The sequence below is a fragment of the Harmonia axyridis genome, chromosome X (genome assembly GCF_914767665.1).
Source record: "Harmonia axyridis chromosome X, icHarAxyr1.1, whole genome shotgun sequence".
Taxonomy (NCBI): Eukaryota; Metazoa; Arthropoda; class Insecta; order Coleoptera; family Coccinellidae; genus Harmonia; species Harmonia axyridis.
In genome coordinates this window covers 13,275,690-13,292,084 of record NC_059508.1, presented here as the reverse complement: position 1 = coordinate 13,292,084, position 16,395 = coordinate 13,275,690, and the positions used below count along the sequence as shown (strand labels likewise).

At 34.4% G+C, this 16,395-nt stretch overlaps 1 protein-coding gene and 1 long non-coding RNA gene across 2 annotated transcripts in view; one reads left to right on the top strand and one right to left on the bottom strand.

Annotated features, from left to right (window-relative positions):
* LOC123686258 (cytoplasmic polyadenylation element-binding protein 2) overlaps positions 1 to 16,395 on the bottom strand; it is a 38,010-nt gene that overhangs the window by 6,014 nt on the left and 15,601 nt on the right. Inside the window, exons 3-6 of the mRNA XM_045626274.1 lie at positions 6,876 to 6,926; positions 5,618 to 5,934; positions 5,347 to 5,557; positions 270 to 562 (exon numbers count right to left, since the gene is read on the bottom strand). Coding sequence (XP_045482230.1) covers positions 270 to 562; positions 5,347 to 5,557; positions 5,618 to 5,934; positions 6,876 to 6,926 — 872 coding nt within the window. The remainder of the gene's footprint in view (positions 1 to 269; positions 563 to 5,346; positions 5,558 to 5,617; positions 5,935 to 6,875; positions 6,927 to 16,395) is intronic.
* LOC123686261 overlaps positions 3,437 to 16,395 on the top strand; it is a 31,022-nt gene continuing 18,063 nt past the window's right edge. Inside the window, exon 1 of the long non-coding RNA XR_006748423.1 lies at positions 3,437 to 3,892. This is a non-coding gene — a long non-coding RNA (uncharacterized LOC123686261). The remainder of the gene's footprint in view (positions 3,893 to 16,395) is intronic.

The window sequence follows — 16,395 nt, the reverse complement described above, 5'->3', positions numbered from 1 at the left end:
AACCTCTAAATTTGATAAGATTTCGCAGAACTAGCGGTGCATACTTTGCTTTGGTGCAACAAAAAATAACAATTTCTGTGCAGAGTCAGTAAAACTGAAGTTGCTGCAGTGAGTAGAGAACGTATTGAAGGCCGAAAGAACTTTCTTCAACATTCTCTCAATTAAGGTGATATAACCATAAATATTTCCACCTCAGAGCTTCGTAAAGCCTGGTGTAGCCCAGGGTCATATCACCATAAGAACAGAAAGCTATCCAAATATAAACATACCTGCAAACATGTGACATTCGCGCAAAAGAATGGGGCAAATTTTCCACCGCAACGTTGCCCTTGACACTCGTCACACATTTGATCATCTAACACATACGGCTTAACCTCTACCCTCTTATCTATATCTCCGTGCTGTAGCTGAACAAAACGTGCACTGATTGCAGCTATATAACTCTGCTGATTGCTGAATGCTACTCTTCCTGCTCCTTTGGGATATTTCAGTTCTGGATCAGTGTCGATGCCAGCATAACACACACCACCATATAGTCTGTCCATAATCATAGCCAATTCCACTGGAAATAAAAAAAAATTACTTTTCCAATCATGAATAATAAGAAAAAACCTTTCAGTTTTGCTGAATTTGGGACCATATAGTTAGTAGAGTACTTTTAGCGAAGTTTCTGAAGTGTTTCATCATAAGATATAAAAATAAGGATGTAGATTTCTTGATAATTTTTCCTAATAAAGTAAATATAGTTGAACTGACATAATTTACTTTCATTATCATGTATCTGGTAATATGCTCCTACCTGGAAACTGGGTTGGGCATATGAGGATATTGAATCAACTAGATTCAAATTTTCTTGGCAAAACCATCGGATGTTATGCCAACCATTTCCAAATTGAAACGCCCTTTGAAACGGTCATAAATGACCGTCCTAATGCAATAAGTTTCGTAAATCGTTTGGACAAAAAGTCATCCATATGGTTCACCGATGAATCAAAATCAGAGAGAGATACTGGCTTTGGGATATATGGACCTAAACTGAGGATCTCTAAAGCCTTGGGAAGTGAGCCCTCGATTTTACAGACCGAGATACTGGCTGTTTACGTATGCGCTCAGGATTGTCTTAAAATGAACCTCAAGGGCAGCATGTATTCATCACCACGGATAGCCAGACCACGCTGAGATCCCTGGAATCGTACTGCCAGGGGGAGTGCCGTAACACCATAAAGCAAAGACAATAAAGTGACTCTAGTATGGGTACCAAGGCACTGTGGTGTTGAAGGAAATAAAAAAGCTGATGAACTTGCGAAAAGTGCATCAAGGTTAACACCTGCTGGACCTTAGCCTTCCTGTGGGCTAGGAAAAGACCAATATAAAGCTGCGGTCCAGCAATTGGCGTTGAATAACAGGATAATCCACTGGACTAACACTCCTGGACTTGCTCAGGCCAAGAAATTTTTGACGATTTTTCCTACCTACGCAAAAAAGCTCTTGAAGCTGTCACGAGCCGAGCTTCGGGTGATGATGGCACTGCTGACGGGACACTGTCGGTGCAAACATCATTTGTATCGTATGGGAAAGTCAGCAGATGAGATTTGCAGGCTCTGTGAATCAGTGGCAGAAACAGCCGAACACATGGTATGCAAGTGTCCAGAGCTGGCTGGCTTAAAAACCATTCATATGGGAAAGCCGGTTCTGGATACCCGAGAGGTAACGGCCAAGGCCCCTAAGGGGATTGTCAGTTTTTTTAACGTCATTGACGTCCTCCTTGGGTTTTCATGAATGAGTAGGGTAATCTGGTAATATGTCTCATTTTTTCGTTGGCAGTGTTGTCCTCTCAATGTTGATTTTCAATGTATGTTTGTAATTAACATTACAGTACATAAGACCTATACCCAAAGAGTGCCTTAGAACTGATATGTATTGATGGCTCTCGTCATGTTCTTACTATTAAGGTCTGTTTCCATACTTTTGAGAGCCCTGTTGTTAAATATTCCTTCATTCTGTGGTAGTTTATTTCATTCATCATTAAAAGGGATCGTTTCTAATGTTATTCATTCTCTTGTCCGTTTGAAAGAGCGATCGGTTCGTCCTGAATTTTTTCAACGTTTACAGTTCGACACTTATCTAATACTATTAACCTTATCTAGTATCCAAACTTAAAATATTGGAAATAAAACATCGATATACAATACAAGGTCATACCTGTGAAACAGTCTACGATCGACGAGTCGAAATGGTTTCGTATGACAAACACGGTTTTCATTCTCAATTTTCTATTATACTCTTATATTTATGTTCAATTATATAAATATTAGGGTTTATTATATTCCAACAGATAGGTATATCAGAACGACAATAGGTATTATTGTTGTACTCGATTCAATGATTAATAAAACATAGAAATTATCTATGAAGGTTTATGATTTCCATATGAATCGAACTATTATGCAGAATTTCATAACTCCTGAACAATTGAAAATATGAGCTTACAAACAAAAATATCGCAAATAGTATCAAAGTACGTCCTAAAATCATTATGCTGAGTTGTAGAATATTAAAAACACAGAACAATGATAGTAGAAAAGTAAGAACAAAAAGATATTTTCCCGGAAAAACTGCGAAGGTTCATTTTATATCTGTAATGTTGTGAAAAATCCAAAAAAAAAACATTATTTTTAAAAATTTCGGTTTCCCGTATAACTAAAAAAACTGTTGGTATAATAGAAATAATACAAACTATGAAAATCGTCAATCTAAAAGAGCTGAAACACCTACAAATGAAATAGATGTACAGTATTAGTGTATATGTAAATGTTTTGATGACTAAGGTCAACTCTTTCTAATCGATAGGGTTCACTTGAATTGTTATCAAATGTAGACAATCTATATAATTCATTTAATTTCGAGAGAACTAATTCATAACGTAATCCAAACTTATCAACAGTGTTTTCTTGAAATGAATTGAATTAACGAAACATGAAAATCTGATGCGTGTGAATAATATTGCAGAAATGCAAATTTGGACTAGGGGAGTTTGGGGGATAACACCCTCCTGGCAACTTCTGAAACTTTTTTTGGTGTTATTCCTAGGTTTGCAAGGAACCTTTGAGAAAAACGCCAGTTAAATGAATTTGAGAATGTTGTAATAATGAAAAAAAATCTACCGTCACAATGCTTTGAGAATGGCAACATTGCAAATCGCCTAGCTGATTTAGACTTGATTTAAATCCATACACAAACCAACAGAGGGAGATGGCAGCATTACACCTGTCGTAGTTTAGAAATAGAGGATTAACTGGAAATTGTCCAAGTTTGAGCATCCAATAATAGATCTGGACAACAGAGTAGGCAATGGAACGAATACAAATCGAAAAAGGATGGATTATCATTATTTGGTTGCGAAAATAGCCTAGCATTATTTCACATATTAGCACAACCTATGACGTATGAACAGCATAATATATGTACCATGTCGTTAAGAAATACTTTTTTGTTCGAGAGGGAACATTGTTAAATATTCGATAATAATGTGTCTCGATCTAACAGTTCAACTTGATATTAGCATTTGAATCCACCAGATGCTTATGTAATATGAATTTGTCCGAAACACACTCAAGACAAAAAAATTGAGAAGGTGCGCGTAGGTCGTAAGCCAGTAACAAAATTCTTATGATCAAAAATACTTTCAACTTGAAATAATAATCTGATAAGCGTCAAAAAACAATTAAAATTTTTCAACAATATGCGATACATTTCGATGAATCGACTATCAATGAAAAATGATTAAATTCTAATGGTAACTGTGATAACCTTGACAGTAATTACCCATACTGTGAATAAAACACGATAAAATGCAGAATCGATAGTTCAGCTGACGAACATAATGAATCCTGTAAGTACTAATTTCTTTCTCTCAACTTTGTTGCAGAGAAATCACTTGAAAAATAATTACACATTCAGTATACGAATAAAGGCAACAAACTTCACATAAATTTTCATTCACTTCCTTCTCTGTACCGTACTTTCTAAAAAAATCTATTTTACGAAGTATTAAACTCACCACACTCTGAGGCATAAATGTATACATTGCAAGAGATTTATGAGGGAAATTAAGGAAACAAAGTACTTCAAGAACTCCTACAGAGTAGCCAATATCCACAGAGCATTCGTAATTTTAGGTCTTATACCACTATCATCTTTCGATAAGTTAAAACGTACGCATGCGCTATGCATAATATGTGGAAGAGATTTTGTTATAACCTCATGTAAGCTGCCCTGAATGCCCAAAAAGAATCTTAAAGTCATCACTTTTGGAGTGCCGAAAAAAACTCAAAAAAATAGGCAATAATATCAGGGTCTGTTTAGTCTGGGTTCTCGGTCGGTTAGGAATTAAAGGAAATGAAGAGGCCGACCCACTTGCCAGGAGACGATCGCAAAGATCTTTCATTAACCTTTCTGTGGTATAGGTAAATGTACCAACTAGTAAGAGATTCAGGAGAAAGAAAACACCGAAAGAGAAACAATCTGGTGGACACTTCCTAGATTGGATCATTCCAAAAAGTGTTTTGGAAATTTTGACACTGCCAGATCCAAGAAATATCTGGATCCTAGCAAAAATAGACTATACCTCCGCACTGGATTCTTCACAGGACATTGTCGCCTCATGAGGATAGGCAAGGAGAAAATGACGAGTGCAGATTCTGTGGGTATGATCACCTGGTGAAGGAATGTCATTGTCACCACTAGTCAACGCAAAATCTACTTTGGACAAGAAACTTGTAGAAGTGAGGAAGTAGCTTCTTTGAAACAATCCCAAATACTGGAGTCCATCAGAACTTTAGAACTGGAAGGTGAGCTCTAGATCAAGAAAAGGCGACAATAGATCTGATGGAGGCACGATAGACCATTAGGTAGCAGTGCAATGGAACGCCCTCAAATATTATCTAATCTAAAATGGAGATGTCAAACTATGATAGCTAGGTCAAAGGCCACCTGATTTGGAACCAAATACCTTCAGGACCCACAGCTATTTCCATTATCTCCTAGATCCTAGGGTATTCCTCTATAAATTGGTGGAAAGCATACAGAGATAGTTACCAAACAGTTATTGATGCACGTGATGATCATACTTTTTATTGAGGGAGAATACAAGTATGATGGTTTGAAATTTTCAATTTTTAATCTTGTGAACAAATCATTTCTTTGAAATCTTATCATTCTTACCAAAAATACTCTTCATATTCATATTTAAAGGCCGATTGTTCTTTCTGAAGAGAAAATATAAAAGAATTCAATATCCTCAACTGTTGACGATGAGTTTATTCAATTTTAGATGATCAAACTCACCAGCCTTGAGCGGACGTGGTACTCCACCAACAAAAACTGTTTTCCGCGGGTCCAATGGCATCGAAGCGTCCAACACGAAATCAGCATCCGACAGCCTCCAAGGGCGAATTTGAACCGGTTTGTCTTTTATTGTTGGGGATGACACACACAGGTACAACTTGTCTTCATCGGTAATACAAGCATCAATGAGGCTTTGTACAGAATTCTCATCCTGAAAAAAAAATCGCACAGATATCTCCAAATTCAGGTTAAAGATATCAATGAGAATCACCTGAAAGAGGAGGAATGCATAACCTTTTGGAGGGAAATAAGATTTGCTCTCGGCCTTATGTGGCCAGTCCACAACCAAAGGTCCAAATCTTCTGAAACTGGCTGTTATTTCATCCTCATCGATGTCCGGAGGTAGGCCACCTACAAACACTTTTCTGGAGAATCTCTCACCCCCTTCAGAACCTTGTGAATGAGGTGAAGATCTGGATGGAGAACTGAGAGGTTGAGGGCCACCTAGAGAGCTGTCTAGGTGGGTGGGCTCCTCTAATAATACTGTCCCTGCCTGCTCGTCTAATCCTGGAAAATAGGGCGACTTTCCTGCAAAAAGAATTTTCCGTTTCGTCATCTCGGAATAGAACAGCTAATTTTGTTTTATGAATTAAGAAGGCTAAGGGTTGGAGTAAAATAGTATCTAAAAATAAGTTATTGGCTCAATAGTATTATTTCATTTCATCGTAGCATAAAATTGATTAGAGTTTTATTAAAAGGTTCATTCACATTTCTCGTTTCAATTCGAATCTGGTTTCTAATCATTTCATTCAGTAGTTCAGTGCCGGCCACTGCTGGCCTGGGTATCCAATCAGAATTTCTGGTTATATATTTTGATAATTGAAGATATAAACTCTTAACAATAGTAAATGATTTTTAAAGAATGACACGAGCTTCTTATGTCAACGCTGACTATCCTACCGATATATCGAAATGGAGAGAACTTTCCACGACTTCTGGAAAACGAGGGATGTCTCTAGAGATTTCTATCAATTTTACATATTTTAAGTCAAAGAATTTGGTTAAGTATCGACTTTCAATGGAACACTCCAAATGAACAAATTCGCTATGAATTCTCTTGGTTCAGTTTACTGACAAGGTTGTTTCTGTAACAGCAGATAGAAATATTTGTGATACCCAACTAGAGATATTGGAAGAATATCAAATGAACATTCTTCTGGTTTTTTGGTTATATCTCTTTGACCATGCATTTCTTCATAAAAGAACTTACTAACATAAGACCGAATCTGCCAATATTTGAACAATTTCTGTATGTGCAAATCACAGTTCTCCAAAATTGGGATATTTTCCAGAGAAGGAGGCTAGTAGATCTGCGCACAAGGCCCGAAATAAGCTTAAGCTGGCACTGCCATCACAAAAGTTTTGGCCCAGCTCAATTTTTCCTATTTTCGCGCTTAAAGCTTTCCCATAAAAAAATCGATGTTCTCTACAGTAAAAGCAACCGATTGGTATGACATGTTCAAACTTACCGTGTAAGTGGGATATAGACTGGAAAGCATTTGTGGGACAGTTGATGAAACCTGAAAAAAAAAACAGAAGTATGTAGTTGAACCGTTCGATAACATTGTATGATGTCTGCCATTGTTAGTTCAAGGATTCCAAGTAAATATACAGAGAGAATCATTTCGAAATATGTACCTGTGTGCGACAGGTAATCTGTTTGCCAACTTGCTTATCGTATCGAACAACCAGAGATTCCACTGGTGGAAAACTATGTGTAGTTTAAGATAATGAATGAAGAAATAAACAGAGTTCAATCAACCAGGATACGTCGATGAAGAAGTTTTGGTTTATTATTTTGAATGATAACTTTTGGAATCATTCGTGGAAAAAAATTTAACCTACCCTGTATAATTCCATGACTTTTTTAAGTGTGCATAACTAGATATTTGTATTTAGTTCTTTGAACATCTTTATTATTTCTTTTTCATTTCTTCCATCCTAATTTTTTCTTCTATATGATATGTTATAATTCTGATTCATTATTGTGTGATTGCCCTATGTGAGTTATTATGAATCGAATATATATTATTTCATGATATATTTTTCGTAAAACTAAGAATTTTTGAAATTGAAATGAATTATTAAACTCTTCTACCAAGGAAAGTACCATCAGTGATCTTATAAACTCCTGATTAATAGTTTCTAGATATCTTGTTTTTTGTGAGATGTTATCATTTTGATTATTCTTAAATTAACTAGTAGCTATTTTGTTTTTTGTCCTAACCATTCAAAGATAAGATACCATTTTCCCAATTCTCGATTTTTGGATACACCTACTAATTTACTGATATTCTTTAAGAAGATTTGTTTTAATTGGAACATTGTACTCTAATGATTTGTGCTTGTGCTCTCATTGTTGAAATGCGTATTTTATCATAATGACTTGATCAATGAAAATTTTATTATAGATTGTCTATCTCGCTAACTAACTGAACCAATTAAAAATATCCGTTTCAGTTTCCTGAAAATTATCAATGTACACAATACTTCCCAAACAAATAATTGATGTTTGTGAATATACCTCATATTTTTCAACTACATATTCATAACTGCGTCGAATTTCAGTATGAAAACAAACACGTTGAATTGTTGGAAGGTTATTTAGACACTTGTTTGTACAGTGTATAGTTGGGAATTGCAATAGATAATTGAGTTACGCTATACAATTTTTTATTGCCAGTTTTGTGGATATTGTAACATATTCCTGAAAATGAATACCAATTGGTTACCATGATACGATTATTTTAATGTTCAGCTAGATAATGAATGAAAACTATTTTCTTAATTTCTTTGTAGCGGCACCGATAGTGGAATTTAAATATAGATAACGAAGTAATATTAGTGGCTTCCACAGTTTACTGTGATCACCTGATTGTTGTCCCTGAGAACGTACCAAGTCAAGCTATAAGCCGACCCTGCACAATATTTTATATGATGTCATGTGAGCATTCTATTTGATATTGTAACGCTAACACTATTTCTTAATGTTCTATTACAGTTAATTCATGACGTCCTGTTGGACAAGTGAATTTGTCCCTGTATTCATTCTATAGTTGATGAATAAACTATGTACAATCCTTTTACATTAGAGTTAGTTCAAGTTCGTATTAGGGAGAATTAGAAACAGTAGAGAGATCTCTGACAGGTATTGTTTTGGTTCTTCGACAGAAAAATGTATCGGAATCATAAAAAAAAGGTCCAATACCGTATTTATTATTCTTCTTCTTTGTTGTTTTACTCTACCTGATACTTGGAGCTCGATCTAAATTTTGTTTAAGGGTAACAGGGAATTTTTGAGGAGATAAACTCCAAACATTCTGGATGCAGACTATCAATTTTCGAGCTATCCCCGTATAAAATTTGAAATGATAGAATGACTGAAACCGAATGAAATGTTTCCTCATTTGAATAATGGATTATTTCGTCAGCTGTTATTTCAGCATTCATATTAAGTGGGCCTGATATCTGGGCTGATCGAAATTTAAAAAACAATGGGATATTTTGAGCATTTCAATTGCAAGCACAAAACAAATTGGATCCCGACAAATGAGAGTACTGACATAACATTTATCTTTGACACGGTGACAACTACGCTGGTGCTCAGATAAGTAATTTACGTATTCAACACATCAACCCACATGCCCTGTTTTATGGTCGATACCATTGCCCATTTCAAAATTATGCTAATTGCGCAAACGATGATCCGAGAAAGTATGTACGAATTTCAAACCTGTTTTTGGGAAATTAATTTCGGAAATGAAAGGTCAACTTCGAAAAGAAAACGATACACGACAGGTACAATGAACCTAGTTTGCAATAATATCCCAAAAAAAAATGGTTTATTACTCAACCTGCTCTTCACTCATTGCAAAATTTTCTGCAAACAAGACTATGCAGTAACATCTGTACTAATAAACAATATCCACAATGCATATGATTACCAATAAAAAACATCGGGGAATACAAGAAACCAGCAATTGTTTCGACATTCTGTTGTTCCTTCAGATTCAATATTTTAAATTATAGATAAAATAATATATGAGGTGTTTCTGTACAATATACTAATCCATAGGATCTAGATGATGTTGAAGTTTAAAAAAAAAGGTATCTTTATAATAACTTCTACAAGTCTGAAGGTTCTCTGCTGAAAGCTTCGAACAATTCAATTATTGCTGTATGTAATCAATTTGTAGTAACTTTTGAAGGTTACTACAAATATTCTTATAATATTATATAATGAAGTTTTTGAAGGTATGGTAGAAAACATTCTTCTTGAAACGTCAAAATCCTGTACTCTTAAAAGTGAGAGGTTAAAGGACAGTTTTAAAAGCTTGAGAATTTCAATAAATAGGTTCTGTTAAACAAGGAAAAATCTACAAGACAAAAAAATTTCGGATTAATCGGAAGGTATCTATGAGGGAGATGAGTAAACATCTGTTCGTTCCTTTAATATATTTCCCAAGCCACAAGCAACAGGAATATTCTTGAAAATGTTTATTGATAAACATCAAATGTGAATATTACCGATAAAACTGATACTATAATAAGCAGTAGGTTACGAAATAGAGGTTTCCAGGAAAAAGGAAGTTCCTAACATATTCGATATTACCGAATTCTTGTAAGAATTCACCCTGGTCTTCAAGGAAAAATAAATAACTAGGATAAAATAAATTCAATACATCAGTCGTTTATAGGGATTCATCGAGCCAAGGAGCTTGACATTTTAACCAACTACTTGACTTCAAAATCAAGCTCGTGAATAATCACATACTTGAGCTTGACTTGATTTGATTTCGATATGTATTACTTGACTTGATATCAAGCTACTTGATATTACCTGAGCTTGATATGCACGCGTCGCACGGCATATATTTCTGCAATCTCGTGCGCGCTTAGACTAAATAAGGGGATTCCTCGAGCGTCGAGAGACTGAAGCATTAGCCAGTGTGATTTTATTAGAAGTTTTCTCACATTTCTATTAAATCAATTGGTAGATTTTGGTAGTTTCAGAAATATCTTTCCAAACTTGGCCAAAACGTCCAAGGATTTTTTATCAACGTAAGCATCTTCAGCTCTTGTTCAAAGACAATTTTCCAGAGCTGCTCTTACAGTTACAAAAACCCGCAATAGGTAATAAGGCGACAAATCTATAAGATGCCTCATGTGTCTTAGATCCTGGATGGAAAATTATGAAATCAAACAAAGCCTGGAGGTTTCTCAATATTAAGAAACTTTATTTTTCATTTTGTTATGATTTATAATGATTTAATTTATGTTTCTATTTCAAAAAGTTGCTATTTTCAGTTCTTTTATACAATAACTTCAATAAATAGAAATGTTTTTCGGAAGATTCCTTCTCATTTCATTATTTTTTTTTATTGTTGTGACACTACACAATAAAACTGCCAAAAATCAAGTAACTTGATATGATTCAAGTACTTGATAAATAAATACTTGACTTGAGATTAAAAAACTACTATTTGTCTTGAGCTTGACTTGAAATCAAGTCAAGCTCAAGCCAAGTAGCTTGAAAATCAAGCCAAGCCATGAATCCCTATATATAATTTAAATCCCAGCAATACCTTTCGGTGTTCGGGGGCAAAACAATAGTTATGATAATAAAGATGGCTGTTCGAAGTTTACCAAAGAAGTATTCAATGGTTTTTGTTGGTGATATAGTGTGATATATGATTTCGAATATCGAAAAAAAATGAGGAAAGCAATGTATATGCAAATAAACTAGCGCCCGAAAACTCATTACCTGACGTCTATATACGGGTTCGAAATTTGTTTTTCCTCGAAAAATGCTTATTACATGAATAATAAAACCAATAACGTAGAAAAACCCAATCAAAACAACAAATGTACAATCAAAATCGTAATTAGGTACGTATGTAGATGAACATGAATATAAATTGAGCCCAAATTCAATTCCAATATGTCAGCGAATCTGTACAATTCCATACATCCTATTTCACAATAAAACTCAATCAATTCAAAACAACGAAATCGATAGACAAAATGGCCAAGGGTTTTTATCAACGCCAGAATCTTCAGCTCCTGTTGAAAGACAATTTTCCAGAGCTGCTCTTACAAAAACCCGCAATAGGTTAGGCGACAAAACTATAAGATGCCTCATGTGTCTTAGATCCTGGTTGGAAAATTATGAAATCTTACAAAGCCTGGAGGTTTCTCAATATTAAGAAACTTAATTTTTTTTTATTTTGTTAAGATTTATAGTGATTTATTTTATGTTTCTATTTCAAAAAAGGTGATATTTTCGGTTCTTTTATATAACAAGTTCAATAAATGAAAGTGTTTTTTTGCAAGGTTCCTTCTCATTTCATCAATTTTTTATTGATTAGCTCTACACAATAAAACTGTTAAAAATCAAGTAGCTTGATATGATTCAAGTACTTGATAAATAAATACTTGACTTGAGATTGAAAAACTACTACTTGACTTGAAATCAAGTCAAGCTCAAGCCAAGTAGCTTGAAAATCAAGCCAAGCCGTGAATCCCTATATATATAATCCGAATCCCAACAATACCTTTCAGTGTTTGGGGGCAAAACAATAATTATTATAATAAAGATGTCCCTTCGAAGTTTACCAAGAAAGTATTGAATTGTTTTTGTTGGGGATATAGTTTTTGGTAGGCTATCAAAATAATTTCGAATATCGAAAACAAATGAGGAAATCTCTGGGGCGTATGCAAATAAACTAGCGTCCAAAAACTCATTACCTGACGTCTATATACGTGTTCGAAATTTGTTTTTCCTCGAAAGTTTATTAGATGAATAATGAAACCTATAACGTAGAAAAACCCAATCAAAACAACAAATGTACAATCAAAATCGTAATTACGTGTGTAGATGAACATGAATATAAATTGAGGAAAGCCCAAATACAATTCCATTATGTCAGCGAAACCGTACAATTCCATACAACCTATTTCACAATAAAACTCAATCAATTCGAGACAACCAAAATCGATAGACAAATCATGTTACCGAATGTTTCTGTTGGCTGAAACCCGAAAACGCATCAGCGTATGCTCAATAGGAACAGTTCCGTTCCCAGTGACGTCGTGCTACCCTACGTTCCGTTCCCCCCAGCGTATAAACCCCAAAAACAGGAAAATCGATAGTCCAGAAACATACAAACCCCTATTTCGGTGCCGTTTTATCAGTGCACTGAGATTCCTATCTGAACGCTCCAAATGACTATTTCGGTATCAAGGAATCCTTTCACTTTTTACTGACTTCGATTCCCACAAGGTTTGTGGTTAATGATATCGATAATAATATTTTATGGTTAGACGCTGAAATCTAATACAGACACGAATGAACTCCCACCCAATAGGTTTTGATAAAGCCTTATTATGTTACTCGGACAAATGTTACAACTGATCTCACTGATATTGAAAATATGATACTTTTACTTTCACTGACAAATTGAAAATACTACAAATTTTATACTATGAGCTATTATTTTCTATTTTGTTGTCAACAACCCCAATCTCTTACAAGAATCATTATATCTCCTGAAATATTTCTCACAGACCCCTCAAATGAAAATGTCTTTTAAAGATCGAGCTCTAATTAAAAACATGATGAGATTTCAAGTCCGTTTCTTGCGTCTAGGAGAGGTGGTAGTCTCGAGAATATCATCAGAAATTTTTGAAAATTTCGCTCACCGATTTCTCGTAAACCTCACAGTTTGGGAAAAATTGAACTCAAAATTAGGAAAATCAGTAAATATTGAATATCTATACAAGATTCGTTATATCTCCTAAAATATTTCTTACAGACCCCTCAAATTAAAACGTTTTTTGAAGTTCGAGCTCTGATCTGAAACATGATGAGGTTTCAAGTCTATATCTTGCGTTTAGGAGAGGTGGCAATCTTGAGAAAATTATCAGTTTTTTTTTGAAAATCTACTTGCAACTGCTTGATCACCTAACATATTCTTCAGATCTGGCTCCTCGTAATTTTGCAGACCCCAATAGAATGCTTCAATGAAAGAAATTCAGCTCTGATGAAGAAGTTATTGCCAAGGTTGACGCCTATTCCCAAAGCAAAGATGAATCTTTCCACAGAAAATGTATTGAAAAGTGAGGAGCCTTGAATGAAATGTTAATGTTAACGAATAAAGTCAAATTTTCAAACAAAAATGTGTTTTGACTGGTTAGGTCCGAGACTTTATAAGTGGGGTTTAACATATACCTTATAATTTAATGTTTTTTATATTTTTTTCAAGTTCTCGTTATTCAACGCATTTACAATTACAACTACGAATTAGCGTTCCGGAAAAATGAAGATGAAAGAAATCTATAAATTTTGATACGTTAAAATTCAATGTCCATTTTGAAATCGTGACCAACAACAAAAAAGTTGCAAATGAATTGTTTCGAATGCACTGCTGAAACGACCTTGTCTGTCATGCTCACGAAGCGTATGACATACTTACTTCATTCACAGTTTATGTTTTAAATAAGAAAGTCAACAATTCTTCTCTATTTCGCACGATTGAAGGTACATTGTCAAACGAAACTAAACAATTTCGGAACAATATAGAGTCTATTCAGTATATTTCAGAAAACCTTAATTTCGATTGTTATTCAAATTATTGCACCTGACTTAGGTTTTCAGTCATCGTTTGTTGTTGTGAAATGTTGCAATATAAATAAACATCCGAGAACTGCGACAAGTCTCATCAAAAACAAGTCCAATAATTTATGGACTTGGAATTATTGGAATCAATTTCATTGATAGCAGCCTGTACAGGGTGGTTCAAATGTCAAATGATGGGTTAGCGATATCATCAAGAATGTGGAATTTCCAATTTTGAAAATTTGAATTTGAACCATCCTGTACATAAGAAATAGATAAATTAAAATGAATGAGTTCGGTATTTCTTCATTGTTTGCCAAATATCGACACCGATTTCGCAATGGGTTGAATTTTTTAAGTTAAATCGTTATCAATGCTTCAAATCGAGGATCAATCGACGTAAAATGATCAAATTTTTTTTATATTCGTGTGGAAACAGAGTTCTGTAATAATTTCCTTTAATATACACCTTCGATTGGCAACATAAACTTCCGCATCTAGTTAAATAATTATTGAAAATTCAATGATTATAAGCACGAAAATGGAATTGATTGATATCTCCTAGTTATGTCATGCATACTCAACTAAGCAATTTAACGTCATTAATTTATCGTTATTTTTTGCATTTCAACAGTCTCGAATTTAGAACGCATTCGCTTTATTGAATTATTAGTCAGGTGATGACAACATTAAACAACATAAATTTCCTATACCTTAAAAAAGAAATAGATAATCAACTGAGACATTTTGAATGTAAGCAAATCCTAATTGGAATTTCAGTCTCTAAAGCCATAATTCTTCGAGAACTATGAATACTAATTTCTGATCATTTTGAGAATAAAATATTCAAAAATTCATAACTCTTAATCTAACTTTGCGGTGAAGAATATGCAGCAGAAGAATATTTGTAGAAGGTATGTTTTGAATTTCATGATTATGTCTCATGATAATTTGGGAAAGAAAAATGTTTTCATTTCTCTCTTTCATTTTTAATGAAATTTTAAATGGATCGTTTTCTCGAGCTAGGAGAATCAATAGAGTATACCAATTGATTTTAAAGTTTCCGGGCCGATGGAAAGCACACAATTTTCTACTTAAATAATGAAAAGCAATCGATTACTCATAATTCTAAAGTATTGCTCACGAGCATTATATGGGTTTCAGAGATGATTGTTTAGGTGAATTACTGACCAAATATAAGAAATTAATCGCTTCATTGTGTTTGGTTGAATAATTTGTTTTCGACAATTGAAATAGTTAAGACTATAGTTCTCAAATATATCTCGCTAATCCTGAATATACCAAACACTGGATAACATTTCGTAAACATGTTTTCGTTATTCATAAATCTACGATTTTCCTGTAATACAACAGATTTCCACGTTGATCATTTCCTTGCAATATCCATAGATGAATGAGGATCCAAAAAGTTAATTTCACTCTATTCGAACTTATTTCCAAAAAAAATTTGAACTCGAAATTTGGAAAAATTAGGAAAAATTGAATATTTATACAAGAATCGTTATATCTCCAGAAATATTTTCCACAGACCCCTCAAATAAAAAGTTTTTTGAAGAACTAGCTCTGATCTAGAATATGCTGGCGTTTCAGGTATTTATCTTTCGTCTGGGAGAAAAAGCAGCCTCGGGAAAAATATCAATTTTTTCTTTGAAAATTCCAGTTAATAACCTATAATTTCTGAAATAATGGATTAATCGCCCAACTGTAAGCATTTTCGTGATCTACGAAACGAAATAAATTAATTCATTAAAAAAGAAATATATTATCAACTGAGACTTTTCAAATATGATTGGAATTTCACACTCTGACTCCATAAGTATTCGAAAACTATAAAAAATAATTATATTATAATTATATATATTAAAAATAATTGGAATACGATGCCAAATCGTTCGCGCTATAGGTTCAAGAGCAAACCATCGAATTGAACTGATTTTCAAAAAAAAAAAATCAGTTTTATCAATTCGTTTTCACGATTTTCAGCCTTCAAAATTCAAGGATCGAACGAAAACATTTACGGCTCTCGTCTTGAAGTGTATATAAGACGACACTCTCAGTACCATACAGGAAGAGCTTCTGAAGGGGGCGGCCATTGCTGTTAACCCTGACCTCTAGTGCAACGGGCCTCACAGCGTCTCACTAATCCAATATCTTCGCGCATGTGTGGCATCAGCACGTGCCCTGCGGTTCCCTGTTCGGCAAAAAAATCCTCGACACCCGGAAACAACTGCGGGGGTTGCAGTCTCAAGTGGGATATTAGGGAGTTTTAGGTTATGCGACTACAGAAACACACCACCGACGGGGAAAATTATAGGGTGCGCAAATTACAAGCCCAAGAAATCTCGTACCGA